The sequence below is a fragment of the Convolutriloba macropyga genome, chromosome 7 (genome assembly GCF_964194025.1).
Source record: "Convolutriloba macropyga chromosome 7, txConMacr16.3, whole genome shotgun sequence".
Taxonomy (NCBI): Eukaryota; Metazoa; Xenacoelomorpha; order Acoela; family Convolutidae; genus Convolutriloba; species Convolutriloba macropyga.
In genome coordinates, this window is record NC_134474.1 from 39947484 (window position 1) to 39965784 (window position 18301).

General features: G+C 34.8%; 1 protein-coding gene across 2 annotated transcripts in view; it reads right to left on the reverse strand.

Moving 5' to 3' along the window:
- The window catches only part of LOC142342860 (uncharacterized), a 71279-nt gene that overhangs the window by 12690 nt on the left and 40288 nt on the right, over window positions 1–18301 (reverse strand). For both annotated transcript variants that reach the window (XM_075394493.1, XM_075394494.1), the window contains 9 exons: window positions 8061–8206; window positions 7536–7706; window positions 6856–7016; window positions 6206–6326; window positions 5992–6124; window positions 4978–5132; window positions 3952–4185; window positions 3429–3515; window positions 2331–2417 (listed from right to left, as the gene is read on the reverse strand). In XM_075394493.1, the coding sequence (XP_075250608.1) occupies window positions 2331–2417; window positions 3429–3515; window positions 3952–4185; window positions 4978–5132; window positions 5992–6124; window positions 6206–6326; window positions 6856–7016; window positions 7536–7706; window positions 8061–8206 (1295 nt within the window). The remainder of the gene's footprint in view (window positions 1–2330; window positions 2418–3428; window positions 3516–3951; window positions 4186–4977; window positions 5133–5991; window positions 6125–6205; window positions 6327–6855; window positions 7017–7535; window positions 7707–8060; window positions 8207–18301) is intronic.

An 18301-nucleotide genomic window follows, 5' to 3' on the forward strand; every position in this document is an offset into this window, starting at 1 on the left:
GAGATAGCCTCCAAATCAAATAACTCATTGGAGTAAAAAATGATGCATTAGATTGATGAGATATGCCAATGTTAAGAAAGCCAGTCAAGACGAACAGCAAATTCAAAACAACCACAACAAACATCAATTACATCAAAAATTTAGGTCCACTTTAAAAAACAAATCTTGATAAAAAAGTCAAAAGAGCATCAGATAAAACTAAAACTAAACAAAATAACTTGTAATTCACCAGAAAATATATGGAATTATTCCATAATAGGGTTTGGTAACAGTTAGACAACAATGAACAAAAATAGTTAAGTTGAAAATTTCGCTTAATTTTTTTAAATAATAATTAATTTCAAGGTTCCGAAAACCATTAGAATTCAACTAAAAATCCCATAAGTTTACGGTTGCCAAAGTTTCGATATAGAGTCATTAAGACCTGTCGGTATTCAATTTTTTATGCGGACAAAAAAGAAGAACATATAGACAACAAGCAAAAAATCAATTAAACCTGGCCAGAAAACGCTTTGGAAGCCGTAAAGCCATATCTTAGCCCTCAAAACGTCTTCAAATACACCATCATAGAACACCAAAAATTTAGTATTAGACCTCATGGGACCAGACAAAAAAGAAAAAAAAGCAAAATTAAGTGGTCCTGGTGTTTTTTTCCGAAAAATTTATTACCGAAGTCATGAAAGCCATTAATTACAAAATGAAATCATTAAATAGGTTAATTTATTTGTCGAAGGGAAGCCCTTGAGACCTGCAAGTATCCAGAATATATTCAAAAATAACTTCAAATATGACAAAATCCAAAAATTAATTAATTTTTTTTGTGAAAATCCAATGTCGAAGCCAGTAATGTCATAACGAACTCTTTAAAAACGTTAGATTTTGCGACACCAATGCCTTTTGAAAACTCCTATAATGTCATATTTGGCCTGTAATTAAAGAGACCAAGTAATAAATAGACAATAGAAGGAACAAAATTGCTAATTCAAATTTTTTTAACTCTAGAAAACGATTGTCTTCAAAGTGATTAAAGCTATCAGCTATCTACTAATATAAGCACATCGGCTGATCTATTTTCCCATGCAAAGCCCACAAAAATTTTCTTTTTACAGGGAATTTCATACGACTAAAAATACAAAGTATAAACGACAGTTAAGACAAAATTTTAAAAAAATTCAGTTAAATTCTTCGAGAAATTATTGTCAAAGCCGTTAAAACCATAATCTATGCCTTTCAAGACTTTGATATGTTCAATTGTGCCTAATTTTGAACGCCAAAAATGTAAAGATGTGAACTGCCAAATTCTGATAATGTGACGAAACGAGAACAAAAAAAACGTGAAAAATGGGCAAATGCATAAAAGTAAATAAAAATGTGAATTCTAGTATTTTCAAAGCCAGAAAACCATAACTTAGAGAGTCAAACCGCAATAGAGAATAAAATTTAAATCAGTAAAAAGTTGAAGAAATCTTTGGTTGCTGACACCAAGCTACGAGTTGACCAAATTAAGGAAAAAACAGAGTCAAAATTCAATAAGCCATTATTTATTTAAAAATTATATATTTCTAAAAGTCGAAATGACCATAAGCTTTCTTGTATAAAACTAGATGCATTAATTTAGAGCATTACAATACGAATTATTTTTGGATTTTAACATTCCAAGATTTGTCCAAAACTCGCCCTGCTAATGCTGTTTTTTCGAATGTTTTAATTATAAATAATTTGTGATAACAAAGATTGTGTTAGGAGTGTCAAAAATTTTGACCAAAATTGACAAAATTTTAGCCAAAAATTCCGAAAACGCAACTAAAAACGACGGAATTCACTCTAATTTTCTGAGAAGTTTAAACCTCGATAACTCCCTGTAAAAAACGAAAATCAAAAAAAACTTTTTGATTCCATATTTTGCGCTGGGCGAGCTTTCTAATGATACCAGTCTCAAGTCTCTACGATGAACATATCGATCGGCCAAAATTGTCTGAACAAAAAACCCATTTGAGTATATTGTCCCCCCTCAAGAGGGGTCGAAACAATTATCAGAAAGAGCCATACCATTGAGCAGAGTCATACCTAACTGAAGCATAGTCGCAACCACAATGTCTCAGAGGACCGAATGACTGGATATGAAACTACCAAACTATCACAACCAAAAATCAGGGGCAGTGATAGTTTCTCATTAACCTCGGCTGTGTTGTAACTGGACTACTGAACGTAAAACAGGTACTTAGTGTCATTATGTAAAATGTCACGTGATCAATGTAAATTGTTTGGACTGATCAAAATTGGTCATCCATAAATGTGTGGTTGGAAAATTGTGAAATTTGAGTTCTTACGTAATAAAATGCAGCTGGAGGATTGAGAAGGATCATTGCGTGGGTGAATCTACTCCACGGAAGATTCATGGCTGCGTCACACGCTATCTGAAACCCCAAAAGAATCGTATCCACAAATGACAATTCATCAACAGATCGCTTCAATGAAATTACTCCTATAAATCAATGACATTTTGACCTGGTTTGTGAACCAGTTTATGAACTCATTTGACTTCATTTGACCTCGTTTGTGAACCGGACTAGTCTGATCATCAAGAAATTGTTGAGAGAGTTTAGGGTGGCCGAGAACCTCTGAGTTTAATCTTTTATCAATATTTTCGCGTTTTATGACCAGAACTGACCAGAACTTGGCCTCTCATTATATTATATTATATTATATTTTTCAATACCGAATCAAAATAGTGAAAGCTCATTGAAAATAATTAATTCTTTTTGTTTTTCCAGCAAGTCAGGAAATAAAAGGGACTCTCAACTATACCAAAATAATTTGTTCGAGGAAATTGGTATATGTTTTGATGTCATTTTTGTTTTTATGCCGAAGAAACAAAAACGATCAGTCATTGGATTCAATTGAAAAGGAACACCTTGGATCATAGTCTCAGAGTAACCCAGTATTGAATCATGAATTTTCAATTCTGGATTTTTACTATGGCCATATTCTAATCATGTCACTTATCATGTCACCGTCAAGAGGAAAAAATCACAGAAAAAATATAGATTTCTCAATTCTCTCTGGCCAGTTACAAAACTAATTATCTAAGATTCTCGAAGTTCAACTCGAGTACTATAAGTTCAACTCCAAATTTACTCAAAATATGATCAGATCATTGTACAGACAATGCTGTCTGATCGGGTTCGATGCATTAGTTTTTCAACACTGACCAGACCTCTGAGTGACTTGTGATTGGACAATTTTCCCAATTTTAACTCCAATCAGACTTTGGTGCGACCAATTATCAGATTTGTGAGCGACCTAGTTTTTTCTACTATTTCATTTGTATCAAACTGATTCCCCTGTGCATCACCCAGGGTTATCTGGTCAGAGAACAAAGTCTAAAATGACCTTGAACCCGTTTAGGAATTGGTATGTTTTCTGACCTTGAACCCATAGTGGGGTAGATAGGGCGTGATGTGGTGTATGGTGTGATCAGCAGGAGTGGTGTCCATCAACCTTGTCAGGTGATTCTAGAAACCAAGAATTGATATTTCAATTTGCAGATTAATTTTCTAAATTCTCAGTTTGTTTTCTTCTAAATTCTAAGTTTGTTTCTAAATTCTCTGTATATTTTAGTTCCTCAAATGTAATTCGATAGATTTCAATTTTTTCCTTTCTTATTTAATGAAAAATGAACAGTTGTTTCTGAATAGACACGCCACGTGTAGTTGCTTGACCTCAGAATCAAGCACCATTTATGAATGGTGGACACGCTATGCACGCACTCATAGAAACGGAGTCCGAAATATTGTTTCAAGAAATTCAATCCTTGCCTTTAATTCTATGACTAATTTCTGATAACAAACTTTTACTCTACGGGATCGAGAATACATCAGAAAAAGGAATCAGTGCTTGCCAAAAACACATCCATGTAAGCTCGGAAAACAAGCAGTTTGAATCTCTCACCCTAATCCACCCTTCAATTTGCTGATCAGTTCCCAGTCGTTTCTCTTCACCATCTGCTATCAGACTGATTGATTCCCTCACTGTAACGTATCTCCTCTTGGCCATTGCTCGGAACATCTTCTTCTCTCCGGCTGCGGGCTCCGAGTTCTCGGTGTAGTAGAATCCAGAAGAGTACTCTGGTTTCCGAACCCAAAGACCAAGGCGCTCGTGGTCGTTTTGAGGAACTCGCAAAGCCTAGTTTTAAAACAACTAATGCAGGAATTTTCGGTTTTTAAAGAATTGCTGCAGTGATGTATGATATAACTTTCTCAAATCAGTCAGATTGTTTTGATTTTTTTCGCCGTTGTCAGAATTGGAGGATTCCGATCTTCACCAACTGATTCTGGAGATTAATTGGTGTCTCAAAATTAAATTCTGGGAACCAAATTTTTGGAATTAGAATAGGTTTTTGGAACCAAATTTTTAGAGTTAGGGCTATAGCGGGAACTAAACATGTCCTGTCCTATGCGGTGTCTAATCGAGCATAAACTCGCGTTTTTTCTGCGTTCGGAACATGGCGTTAGTGTGAATGACTTCAGGTTCCGAACGCAGGAACCTGACTTTTGGAACGCATCAGTTGAATTTGTGTGAATGACGTCATTTGAAACAAAGTTGAGAAACCAAAAGTCTTTCTTTTGTCAAATTGTCCCTTTAAGTCATTATTTTATCCTCTTTAACACTTAATTCACTTCAAAAAATCCGCTGAAAACTTGACAACCAAGAAAAAAAAGATAGTTACTATTTTTACCATCGTAAACTTGTAGTGTTGTCGAGGCTCAGTAAAAGGAAACTACATAATCAGAATATTTTGAGAACAAATTTTGATAAAATCTTGATTAGATCTTGTTAAGATCTTGCTAAGATTCTTGCGAAGAAAACATCAAGATATGTAGGAACTTGTAAACACCCATTAGGCTCTTAAGATCTATGTTTCACGAAAAAGTTATCGCTCACGTTCTATCCTCTTAAATATTTGAAAAACCATACCTGTAGTGGTGAGCCGTCGTGTCCAGTAGGTGCCTTGACAATTCTGACGAGGAGAGAGGCACATGGGATGTATCTGTGTCTCTCAGGTAGAGAAAACACACTCAGGGGTCTCAATGCATCTGGTGCCTGATGGAATAGACGCAATTGATGGCCACCTGAAGGGTAATGCACACATGAACAAGATTGAACTTAATCAGGTCAGCTTGGAAAGCTGCCGGAACAATATAGCAGCAAAAACTAAACTCGTATTGAGAACCCTAGTCGTCTTCGAATGAATGTCTAGCGAGATCCCTAGCTATCGTGATGCAGGATCTTGGATGATAACCTCCGTTTTGCAAGATCTTGCACGATAACCATCCAGTCTCGCCAGAGGAAGATAATATTTCATTACTTACAACGATCTCGTTTGTCAAGCCGAGACTCTATTCGAAACAAAAGACATTTTTTGTTCAATATTGTCCAGAATTCAAACCCAAATTAGACGTCAGAATTCTGGAAACTTGGAACCACTCTAGTTAAAGCATTGTAATACATCAGATAGATCATTTTGCTAATCTCTATACACTTCAGTGACTTAATTTGAGCAACAGCAAAATTTAAAATTTGGGACTCTTACTATAGTAGTTTATTGGTGAACATCTATTTTATTTGTATATTGATGTGATCAAAAGTTGCGAGAGATGCTCCCGCAGTTGAACTAGGGCCATTCTTGGGATAACCAAATTTACCAACGACAATGGTTGATAAAAATCTCAAAAAAAATCATTTTTATAAACTTTCTACAATTTGTAAATTTCGATAATGGTCTGTTTTATGGTAAGTAAGATTCTATTGAGAATAATATCCTACTCGTAAAAAATGCTTAATTTTTTTTCCTGTATTCTTACATCATGGTCGGTTTTATGTTTCGTAAGTTAATAATCTTACAAATTTTTAGCAGAAAATGCCTATCCATTAATATGATGCTTAATCTTGCAAGATGACCGTCCATTTAAAAAGCGGGTTCAGTTTTACCTTCATTGAGCGAAACTTGGGTGCCAAGTGCATCATTTGTAGGCTGTTTGTGTGTACCTGACTCACAGAATATGTTGAGAGCAGCATAGCCGATTATGGTCAACTGTCGAGTGTGTCGATCTATTGTATACAACTGAAAAATAGAGTCATCATTTAAAACTGTCTTTTTTCAAAGTCTACTGAAAAGATATCGAATGATCCAGTAATTGATTACCTTGACAAGAAGCGTGCTTGATGGTGGGAATGCGATGTCTCTGAACTCAACTCTGAAGTTGTAATCTGGGTTATAAATATCACTGTCCAGGTTAATTCCAGTTGAAATGCTCTGCGCAACACTGAAACAACATATGGCAAGAAGGCAAAAGATGAGCAAAACAAGAGCTGGTTTGGGCGTCGCTAGCTACCCATCCCTTGAGTGAGGTGATTGCAATTAAGGGAACCAAACATTCGTCCATTTTAGGTTCGAAGGCGTAATATTTATAATTGTTGACTTTTTGAAATGCAGCAACTACAAATTTATTCTTCTTCAGGCCCTCTCTGCTGTATAAAGCTTAAATAAAAATGACATCTGATTTAATTGTAAACATTCAAAAATCGGAGCAATATGTCTGGAAAGTTCCATTTCTATGGAAGTTTAAAGTTTGATGAAAGGGAATCTTGTTCCTTTCGTCAATCCAACTTCGCAGAAAATGATGATACCACTGTGAAAACAATATGGGCTTCCACTCTTAAAATAATCTATGCACGCGCGAACATTTGCTACGCTGCAATATTTCACAAAACTTAAGTTTTAGATATCAACTTTGTAAAGATGAGAGCTTGATCTACTAGTTGGAGATAGATTATGATATGCAGAAAACGTACACTTTGTCAGAATATCTGTGGTCGAATATGCGCCCAGTGACTCTGGTAATAGTGACAGTGTCTGGTAGGAATCTGGCACCGTCGATGTAGAGATCGAATCCCTGACCAGACACAAATGGCTGTGACAGGGGAATCTCACGCACATTCTGGATAAAAGGGCGCTGAAACAAAACTGAATTCAAATTATTGAGGATGAGGTATTTTGTCAAATCGAAAGGCAGTGATCCATTTTCTAATAATAGCCAGCTCAGATTTGTTGGATTTCTCAGATACAGGACTCCATAACAAGCTAAATCCTCTTCTCTTGTTAGGAGTTTGAAGTTTCGAATAAAATGCGCTCAATGCAACTTTAAATATTTCCAAATAAAATCTCCCATTTGTTCAACGCAAACTTGTCAATACAGAAAAATAACCCATAGGAACTTCGTGAACAAATCATGTAACATTGATGTGTCAAGATTTCAAATTCATGAAAATTCGTTGCAATATGTATTCGATATTTCAAGAAAAAATGTTAATAAACACTTACTCTAGTATATCTAAAGCACTCTTTTGAGCGCAATTCTGAGGAAATGGCTGATCTGTGCTTGATTGCTCGCTTAAATCTTCATATCTTCTTAAAGCTCTGTCTTCTTCTATAAAAACCGTTCTTAAATTTTCTTCAAACGATTGCGTCTTACCTCGTGCATGTCAGCATAGTCTTCCAAGTGGGGTGGGTCAGGAATGTAGTCCTCGTCTGAGTCTCCTTCATCCACTCTGGGAAGAGAGCCAATTGTGTAGAGAGACATGTTGAGTTCTGCTGTACCATATCTCCGGTACTGACCCCTTCGAGCAAGCGAGAACTCGTCCTTCTAAAACAACACACTTTCATTAACAGGTTCCATATCCGGTGAACAGCAAATAAACATTTTTATTTCCATCAAATGGGGCAAATAATGTATAGACTACCTTAATCAGATGCCATTGTTAACATGCATGTAACTTTGACGTAGAATTTAAGCAGAACCCTATCCTGCGAGTTTCTAAGATCAATTTCTTCTGGTCTTTGATGAAAAATTGAAAAAAGTGTAAAAGAGTATAGAAAAAAACAAACAGTTTGCTTACAAACTATTTGTCAACAATTAAAACCAGATTTATACTCTAGATTTTTTGAATTCTGCTGTCTGTGCGCTGTTAAGGTGTATTAAGGATAACTGTTCATGTACCTCAACTGGCATATCGGTGGCTTCTGGAACTGGTATCTGGTAGAGTGGTACCATGTGAGTGCCAGCATTCATGTCCCCATAACCAGTCATAACTGGAATCACTCCCCAGGCAACCACCTGCTCGTCATCCAGCACTCGCGATTCCTCTGAAAGTCACTTCTTTAAACATTTTTACAGAGATGTATGATTTTAATAATTTTTATATAGCAAATTTTTATAATAACAAAATAAAAATTTTATAGTAGCAAATAAAACAATAATTGAGCCGACGCGAGTACAGCAAAATTTTCTCTTGAGAATTATCTTTCTTAAAAGAAAATATGAAAAAGTTAGAAGCGTAAAAAGTCAAAACAAAATAGCATCAATTCTTGAACTACATCACAGACAGAATCATCAAAGTGAAAAGGTAAAATGATTCATCACCGAAAAGGAATAGGAAAAATCACCATCAGCTGAAGGAAAGAACTGGCATCGATATGTAAACAAACAAGAAACAACAAAAAAGAATCTCTGTAAGAACCCGAATACTACGCAATGCCTTTATTAACTTAGATAAAAGAATAATTGAAAATTTGATGGAAGATGATATATCTGAGTTTCAAATGAATAGCATTTTGCATAACTTAAGAGACAATTATCTAATAGACACTGACGTTTTTTCAAAATTGTTTTGGTACGAGCTCAACTTTTTTATCATAACATAAATTAAGTGGTTTTTTGGGGGAAACGGCTTCACCCTTCCATAAAATTCAATTAATTTTTGAAAATGAAAATCTCTCCTTGCGATACAAAAAACAAAGTCTATATAGCGTTATTGTGCTCGTTCAGATATGGTACTGAGGACTTAATAAATGGTTATCACTCTTTTCAGAAGTTGTTGAACCAATCTGAACAAAATATATTAATAATATGAATTTTTGCACGCCATTAGACAAAATACTACCAAACTATGCTACAAGTTCCCTAGTTAAAATCTAAACGCATGAAATTACAGTTTTGGACAAAAATTGTCTGAGAAAGGGCCGTGATCGAACAAAAATGTCTATTAAATGACTTTTTCTTGAATTTTTGTAGAACATTGATTGAACAAGCCTGATGGTGCCATTTGGGCCAAAAGAGTCCCCGATGAATTACTGAGTCTTTTTCATAGTTTTCATAGAGTCTAGACCCCGACTAAGGTTATGTGGCTTTACTTACAAACCTTACTCGTCATCCAGCACTCGCGATTCCTCTGAAAGTCACTTCTTTAAACATTTTTACAGAGATGTATGATTTTAATAATTTTTATGTAGCAAGTTTTAATAATAACAAAATAAAAATTTTATAGTAGCAAATAAAACAATAAATGATCGACGCAAGTACAGCAAAATTTTCTCTTGAGAATTATCTTTCTTAAAAGAAAATTTGAAAAAGTTAGAAGCGTAAAAAGTCAAAACAAAATAGCATCAATTCTTGAACTACATCACAGACAGAATCATCAAAGTGAAAAGGTAAAATGATTCATCACCGAAAAGGAATAGGAAAAATCACCATCAGCTGAAGGAAAGAACTGGCATCGATATGTAAACAAACAAGAAACAACAAAAAAGAATCTCTGTAAGAACCCGAATACTACGCAATGCCTTTATTAACTTAGATAAAAGAATAATTGAAAATTTGATGGAAGATGATATATCTGAGTTTCAAATGAATAGCATTTTGCATAACTTAAGAGACAATTATCTAATAGACACTGACGTTTTTTCAAAATTGTTTTGGTACGAGCTCAACTTTTTTATCATAACATAAATTAAGTGGTTTTTTGGGGGAAACGGCTTCACCCTTCCATAAAATTCAATTAATTTTTGAAAATGAAAATCTCTCCTTGCGATACAAAAAACAAAGTCTATATAGCGTTATTGTGCTCGTTCAGATATGGTACTGAGGACTTAATAAATGGTTATCACTCTTTTCAGAAGTTGTTGAACCAATCTGAACAAAATATATTAATAATATGAATTTTTGCACGCCATTAGACAAAATACTACCAAACTATGCTACAAGTTCCCTAGTTAAAACCTAAACGCATGAAATTACAGTTTTGGACAAAAATTGTCTGAGAAAAGGCCGTGATCGAACAAAAATGTCTATTAAATGACTTTTTCTTGAATTTTTGTAGAACATTGATTGAACAAGCCTGATGGTGCCATTTGGGCCAAAAGAGTCCCCGATGAATTACTGAGTCTTTTTCATAGTTTTCATAGAGTCTAGACCCCGACTAAGGTTATGTGGCTTTACTTACAAACCTTACTCGTCATCCAGCACTCGCGATTCCTCTGAAAGTCACTTCTTTAAACATTTTTACAGAGATGTATGATTTTAATAATTTTTATATAGCAAATTTTTATAATAACAAAATAAAAATTTTATAGTAGCAAATAAAACAATAATTGAGCCGACGCGAGTACAGCAAAATTTTCTCTTGAGAATTATCTTTCTTAAAAGAAAATATGAAAAAGTTAGAAGCGTAAAAAGTCAAAACAAAATAGCATCAATTCTTGAACTACATCACAGACAGAATCATCAAAGTGAAAAGGTAAAATGATTCATCACCGAAAAGGAATAGGAAAAATCACCATCAGCTGAAGGAAAGAACTGGCATCGATATGTAAACTTACAAGAAACAACAAAACAGAATCTCTGTAAGAACCCGAATACTACGCAATGCCTTTATTAACTTAGATAAAAGAATAATTGAAAATTTGATGGAAGGCGATATATCTGAGTTTCAAATGAATAGCATTTTGCATAATTTAAGAGACAATTATCTAATAGACACTGAAGTTTTTTCAAAATTGTTTTGGTACGAGCTCAACTTTTTTTATCATAACAAAATATAAGTGGTTTTTTGGGGAGACGGCTTCACCCTTCCAAAAAATGAAAATCTCTCCTTTCGACACAAAAAACAAAGTCTATATAGCGTTATTGTGCTCGTTCAGATATGGTACTGAGGACTTAATAAATGGTTATCACTCTTTTCAAAATTTGTTGAACCAATCTGAACAAAATATTTTAATAGTATGAATTTTTACACGCCATTAGACAAAATACTACCAAACTATGCTACAAGTTCCCTAGTTGAAATCTAAACGCATGAAATTACAGTTTTGGACAAAAATTGTCTGAGAAAGGGCCGTGATCGAACAAAAATGTCTATTAAATGACTTTTTCTTGAATTTTTGTAGAACATTGATTGAACATGCCTGATCGTGCCATTTGGGCCAAAAGAGTCCCCGATGAATTACTGAGTCTTTTTCATAGTTTTCACAGAGTCTAGACCCCGACTATGTTTATGTGGCTTTACTTGGTTTTTAAAGGTAGATACTATATTTATGAACTAATGAGTTCCTGCTTGTTATTTTTTCCAGGCAATTCATTTCGTACAGAACTTTACCTCCAGTTTACAAATATTTATAAAACGTTGCATGCGGCAATTTTTGTGTTTAAATGCCCCAGAGGGTTCTTTATAGGCCATGCCAGATCTGAGTGTCGCAGTATTGCAGAACAAAAACATACTTTTTTCCTTATGATTTCTACTCTGACCAGAGTTCTGACCATGGTACTCACATATTAGACACTCCGTCGTAACATTCATAGTAAGTATTTCCAGTATTCAAAAATAGGGGTCTCAAAATCAAACACGGGTTCTCATTAAAACATAGCCAGCAAATTGCCGGAAAATAGCCGCGGTTGACCCGCTTGATGCTCATCGAAACACAAAAAGAAAAACGAAGAAAAAAATTGACAAAACTTGTTTCTAAGTGCCAGCAGGTGTTCCAATTTGGCGACTAACTTTGGCTAGATTAACAGAATATTCTTAATTCAACTTCTAAGCCTATTAAGTACTAATATTAGGCTTAATATTCATGCCAGCTAACAATCACTTTGGTTCACTTCGATAACCTACTGCACTGACTTAATGACACGGTCTTATGGGTTTGTCAAGTTTTGTTTCTCTCTCAACCTTGACCGCCATCTACATTGACAAAATCAACCTGAACGCAGTGAATGGTGAAACGAGAGAGGTGATTGCAAGGTAAAGCAAAACTAAAGAAAACATGACAGGACCTACATACAATTGAACAAGTTCTCGTAGACTGAAAAAATTTTTCAACTTAGATTGTACTGTGAACGAATTGGGAAAACATTAAGAAAAAAATCCGATGAAGAAAATTAAAAAAAAAACAGTTAAAATCAAAATCAAATTAACACAATTGAACACAAAAGCACTAGCGAGAAACCGAATTTTTGTACAAATTCAACATTAAATCATTACCTCCATTTGACCTCAAAACTCATGAAATTTTGTGATCAGAGCCCACAAAAAAACCTAATCTAGTTGCTCCCAAAATGAATCAAAGTAGATAATCATTTAGTCATGATCCACTTACTCACTAAAAACATCCAACACTCTTAACCTTTATTACACAACTCAATTCAAAACACTAACAGCAAAAATAGTATAAGAAGAACCAAGTCTGATAACAAAAACAAGTGATAGATCTGAACTGTCATCATAAGTTGGAATTCGGAAACAAATAAGAATGATGCTTGAAAAAAACTACTGTATATTCCCTCTGATTTTCACATTTATTCAACAGATTGACCTAAACGCTTCTTTTCGCATGCAAATCGTAAAAAGCAATAAAAAAATTAAATTAGCCTAAAACTCCCTTTAGCATAACTTAGCGTAAAGCAAAAACCGTCCGATTTCCATCAAAATAACTGGAAAATTAAAAGATGGGCCAAACATAAGATTCTAGACAAAATCAGTTTTCGTTAAACAAGAAACATAAACAGCTTGAAAAGCCGCATTTGAGCATAAAAAGCTTGCTCGATTAGCAAAATTTTTTTTTCAACTACATTTCTCGATGTGTTTCAAAAGAAAACAAAAACATTATAACCGTTCTCTTTTTTACTTTTTATTTTTATAAATCATTTACCGAAACATTTTTTTCAGAATTTATTCATTGCTTGAAGGAAGATCTCAATGACCTAGCCGGAAAATGCCAGAATCGACTCGTAGATGTCTTCGCCGAAAAACCAGCCCTTCAGATTAGCAGTCTCTGTGGGCAGCTAACGAATTAACAAAAACATAGCAGAACAAGTTTTGACCAACAACTAATCAAATTTTCATAGAACAAACAAAAATAATCAAGCTTGAATGGACTAAGAATGGAATGGTAAAAAAACTCAGAAAGAAATGGATAAAAATATCAAAAACACAGTAATGACCAAAATCAAATTTCCAGATGTCAGTACAAAAAAAAAAACTCATTACTTGAGCCAAAACTTCAATTTGACTTCAAAAGACAAGAAAATGAGTGATCACATTTTGCAAAAAAACCTTATCTAGCCACAATTTGCCCGTACTGACTCAAAGCAGATAATCATTTAGTCCTGATTAATTTTTTTTACTAAACAAAACACACAAATCTCCTACTTTATAACAAAAATTAACATTAAACAATAACAGTAAAAATAGTAAGAGAAAAGGCAAATCTGACTAGGAAAACTCATAAATTATCAGAAAACAGTTATCAGAAGAGGAATCCCAAAACAAATTAGAACAAATCTATTGTGAAACCCTATGAATTTGGTCTCTGCTCAGCATATTGATTTAAATGCTTCTTTATACGTGCGGCAATTTACGTATTTATAAACACATCCTCTAAAATCAAAACAGCCTTAGAACGCAGAAACAGTGAGAAAAAACTTAAGATAAACGTAGAAATTCATTTAAACAACACTCCAGACACTATGAAAACAACCAGAAAAATGAAATTTCGGCAGGAAATAATTTCATAGAAAATATCAAAATTTTGATAAGCAGAAAACAGATTGAAAAAGCAGCGTTTGAACAAAAAACGCTTGATTAGCGAAACAATTCTCTCGTCTACCTTTCCTTGAAGGATCAACTCCCTGACATAGCTGGTTTTCATATAAGTAGTGTCTGAAGCCAATCATCAAAGAAGAGAAAAAGATCATCTTAATTGACAAAAAGAAAATTTAGCTGAAAATTTAAATTAAAACAAAAATTATTACGAGAATTCATTTAAATTGTCATTTTGTACAAGTACAAATACAAACTGAAAATTATTTCAAGCAATGAAGAAATTAAATTTATTCAAACACGGTTAGCAAAACCGCAATAAGCACACAAACATAATAAACTTTTATATAAGAAAAAAAGGAAAAAAATGCATGGTACCTGTGATACCTATGGATACCTAAATGAATATCAAAACGCTTACGTGTACTAAATTATAAATTACCCTTTATTTTAATGTTTTTATCATGCGTTTTATAACTAAGGTTATGATGACTTTTATTATTCACATATAATTATATTCCCGCTAGTCTACAAAATTATTTCATAGTTTGTTCATACTTTTTTATGTTAAGTAATCATAATCTCAATTAATCTTTTGAAATCAAGTTGTCTCTGCAATCGCTCTTCATTTACTCAAGTTCAACTTAATCTGGATTCGCCTTGCGATTCCATATAGCAAATTTATTAAAACACACATAATTCAGGATTCGCCCTCCGATTCCACAGTAAATTCAATATAGTGTAATCACACTACTAATCCAATTCAAATAGCTAACCTAAGCTGTAACATGGCGCAGTCAGCAATAAAGGACAATGGCAAATCTCCACTCGGAATTCAACCCTTTTGGGAGAAAGCAACTCTAGAGCCCCCTCTTCGATGGGAGTATTGGAGAAAACAACTTAAACTTGCGATTCTTGCTCGTGAAGGGATTATAGTGGATATTTTTTTGGTCGACCCTCCAGAGCATGTTGTCTTACCTCCTGAAACCGCTTACGAAGATGCGGTTGAAAATCCTACAGCACAATGGGAACGAAATCGACGTACTCTTAATGAACAAGCAAAGAAGGCATGGAAAAACAACTGCTTACGCATTGAGGCTATAGGTGTATTGTGCGGAGACAAACCCTGGAAAATCTGTGATCGGAAAGCCTCCTCGTTGATTAGTCTCGGAACGAAAAGCCGACGAGTCTTCAATTCAAAGAATTCGACTACCAATTTAAACGAAATTTCGACAAGGAATCTCTGGGATATCTTAAACAAAACTTTCATTCGAGTTAATAAAATAACTTTTGATCGATTTCTCTTTCTCACGCGGAAACAGCAGAAGTGGGAACCAATCGAAAAACTCTACGGTCATCTCAAAGAACTTTCTGAAAACTGTGACCTAGGAGAAAAGGGAGATACCATTATCAGAGATGTTTTCATTGCCAACATGCAAAATGAAGATAATCAAAAAGGGCTTTTAAAAGAAACGGTAGAACCTGATAAAGCCTTGGCAATTGCAATCAATATCGAAGTGGGTACTCTCAATCAACTTAAATTGACTGCAAGTAAATCCGAACTCAATTCCACAGTCAATCAAGTACAACGGATGCTCATCGCAAATGCTACCCCCTTCTCAAATATGAACACCACTGCACGGAAAAAGCCTACGACTTGTCATTTTTGTGGAATGAGTTGGACTTCAGAATATCGAAATAAATGTCTTGCACGTTGGAAGAAATGCAATAACTGTGGCATTGAAAATCATTTTGCAAAGGTTTGTCGCAAACCCAAGGATCCTGGCTCATATCCAAAACCTCGACCCCGGGTCAACAATGTCGAAAAAGATGATCAGACTGATAATGTTTATCAAATTTCGGAAGATCTCAACCTTGATTTGGAATCAAATTACTCTTCGGATGAAGATAACTGCGTTGCATCAGTTTCTTCAGCAGATTCTGCAACTTCTATAGAAGCAATTAATCTCCCTGTGGTACTCGGAAATACAGCAACAAATGTTTTGGTGGATTCGGGCAGCGTTTGCACAATAATAAATGAAACGCTGGCAAACTCCATCATTTCCCAAGACTCGAATTCAAAGTGGATACGCGAGGCAGTTCCCAAACAATTGAAAACTTTCTCTAATGAACTCATTCAAACGCTAGGTATTCTAAAAACGTCAAATCAAAGCAACAATTGGTACGCGAATCCAATCGAAAATCAAGTAGTGGCAGATGGTCACCGTTCGCTTTTGGGTAGAGATTTGTTCCCTGCCCTCGGACTTCAATTCAACAATCTAACAGCCCGAATACAGTTAATCAGGTAGAGCAGGAATACTGTCCAATCGAAAAACAAATTGCAACCAATTTTCCTGATTTAACTTCCAGAATTGGTAAGTCAAAGTTACATACAGTTCGCTCAAAATTTCTTTAACATTTTACCCCATCACATCAAAAAGGTCGGCGTGTTCCTATAAATTTTTCACAAACTATCTGATGAACTGAAGCAACTCTCAGATCAAGGACATATCGAAAAGTTACAGGAATGCTCCGATAAAAATTTTATTTCACCAATCGTAATCACAGTTAAGAAGGACAAATCAGTTAAATTAGCTCTTGATTCAAAAGTTTTGAATAATGCAATTCATAAAAATAAGTATCAAATGCCGAACATAGACAGCCTTATCGATTCTATTTCACAGCACATCAACAATTCCAATCAAGGTGATAACGTATATTTTTCAACTTTTCAACAATTGATCTAAGATACGCGTATAGCCAACTAAAATTGCATCCGGACACCTCTCGCCATTGTAATTTCAATATTATTTGTGGCGAATCGACTGGTACGTATCGTTTTAAAACGGTATTTATGGTCTTATCGATATGCCGGCAGAGTTTCAAAAAGCCATGGATTAAACATTGCTTGGTTTGACTAAATAAATTGTTTTAGTGACGACATAATTGTAGTTAGCAAAGGGAGTAAGGAATCACACATCCAATGCGTCTACAAATGTTTACAAAAACTTGACGCCGATAATCTCAGAATAAGCCTAAGTAAATGTCATTTTGCAAAACTGGTTTGGTTTCACATTTTCCAAAAAAGGTGTTAAACCTATAGAATCGAAAACAGCAGCAATAGCAGAAATCAAGGTTCAAAAACATTAAAACAACTACGATCATTCATAGGTAATGTTCAACATCTAAGCAAATTCATTCCCAATCTGGCAAAAATTTGTCACCCCCTTCGGCCTCTATTAAAGAAAAACGAAAAATTTCTCTGGACTGAAAATCATCAAACCCATTTCGAATATATTAAAACTACAATTGCAAATGCTACGGAAATCACTCATCTTAATCCGACATTGGAAAAGCAAATATGAGGCATCTCGCCAAGGTCTAGGCGCTGCACTTGAACAGTTGGATTGTGAGTGGTGGAAAACGTAGCTTTTGCATCTCGTTTCCTTAATAGCAATGAAGAACGTTACAGTATTAATGAGCTAGAATTGCTCGGCGTGGTTTGGGCCATCGAATATTTTATATATTATCTTTATGGAAAAAAATTTTACAGTATTGACAGATCATAGAGCACTTCTTTCCGTTTTAAAATCTCATCGTTCAAATAAATCCTATTATAGTCGATTAACCCGGTGGACTGATTGTTTGTTACCCTTTGATTTTAATATAGAACGTATCCATGGCACTAGAATGGGATTAGTTGATTATATTTCGAGCCAGCCAAATCAGAAAGCAAAAAACATCACTCAATATGATGAAGATTTCATGGTAGCTACAATTTCCCGCATTCGCGACGCAATTACAAATTTATTTATTCACTCAAATAAAATTCCATTCCAAAAGCAGCACCATACCAGCAAAAGTCAATTACAAGTAAACAAGACGCGCGTCCACTCCTGCAAAATTGCAAAAAGTAGCGCACATACTCCAAATGCCTCAAATAACTCACTCACTACTCTAGCAAAAGTAAATAATTACAATCCAAAATTCATTTCCAACTTCAATTGTCACGCAAATCACTTGCTTAAAATTAATACTGTACCCGCTCTGCGAATCCACTCAGAAAATTTAAAGCTAAGTTCAGCCACCAATCCTAGCAATAACGTAATTCATATCACAATGTCTGCTAACGAGTCCGCTCAAATCAATCCCTCAACTTCACCGCAAACTCCCCAAGTCACCTTCAGATCACAATCGACGCCAAATGCAAACACTAGTGCGAGCATCAATAATACCCAGGCCTCTTCATCACCCGAACAGAGAGACATCGAGCTATCCTGGGAGGAGTTTTCTGAAAAAAATTTAAATCAACTCTTCACGAAGTCCTTCCTCGCATTCCTCACCAGCAAGGATGCTGTCTTAAAGGAAA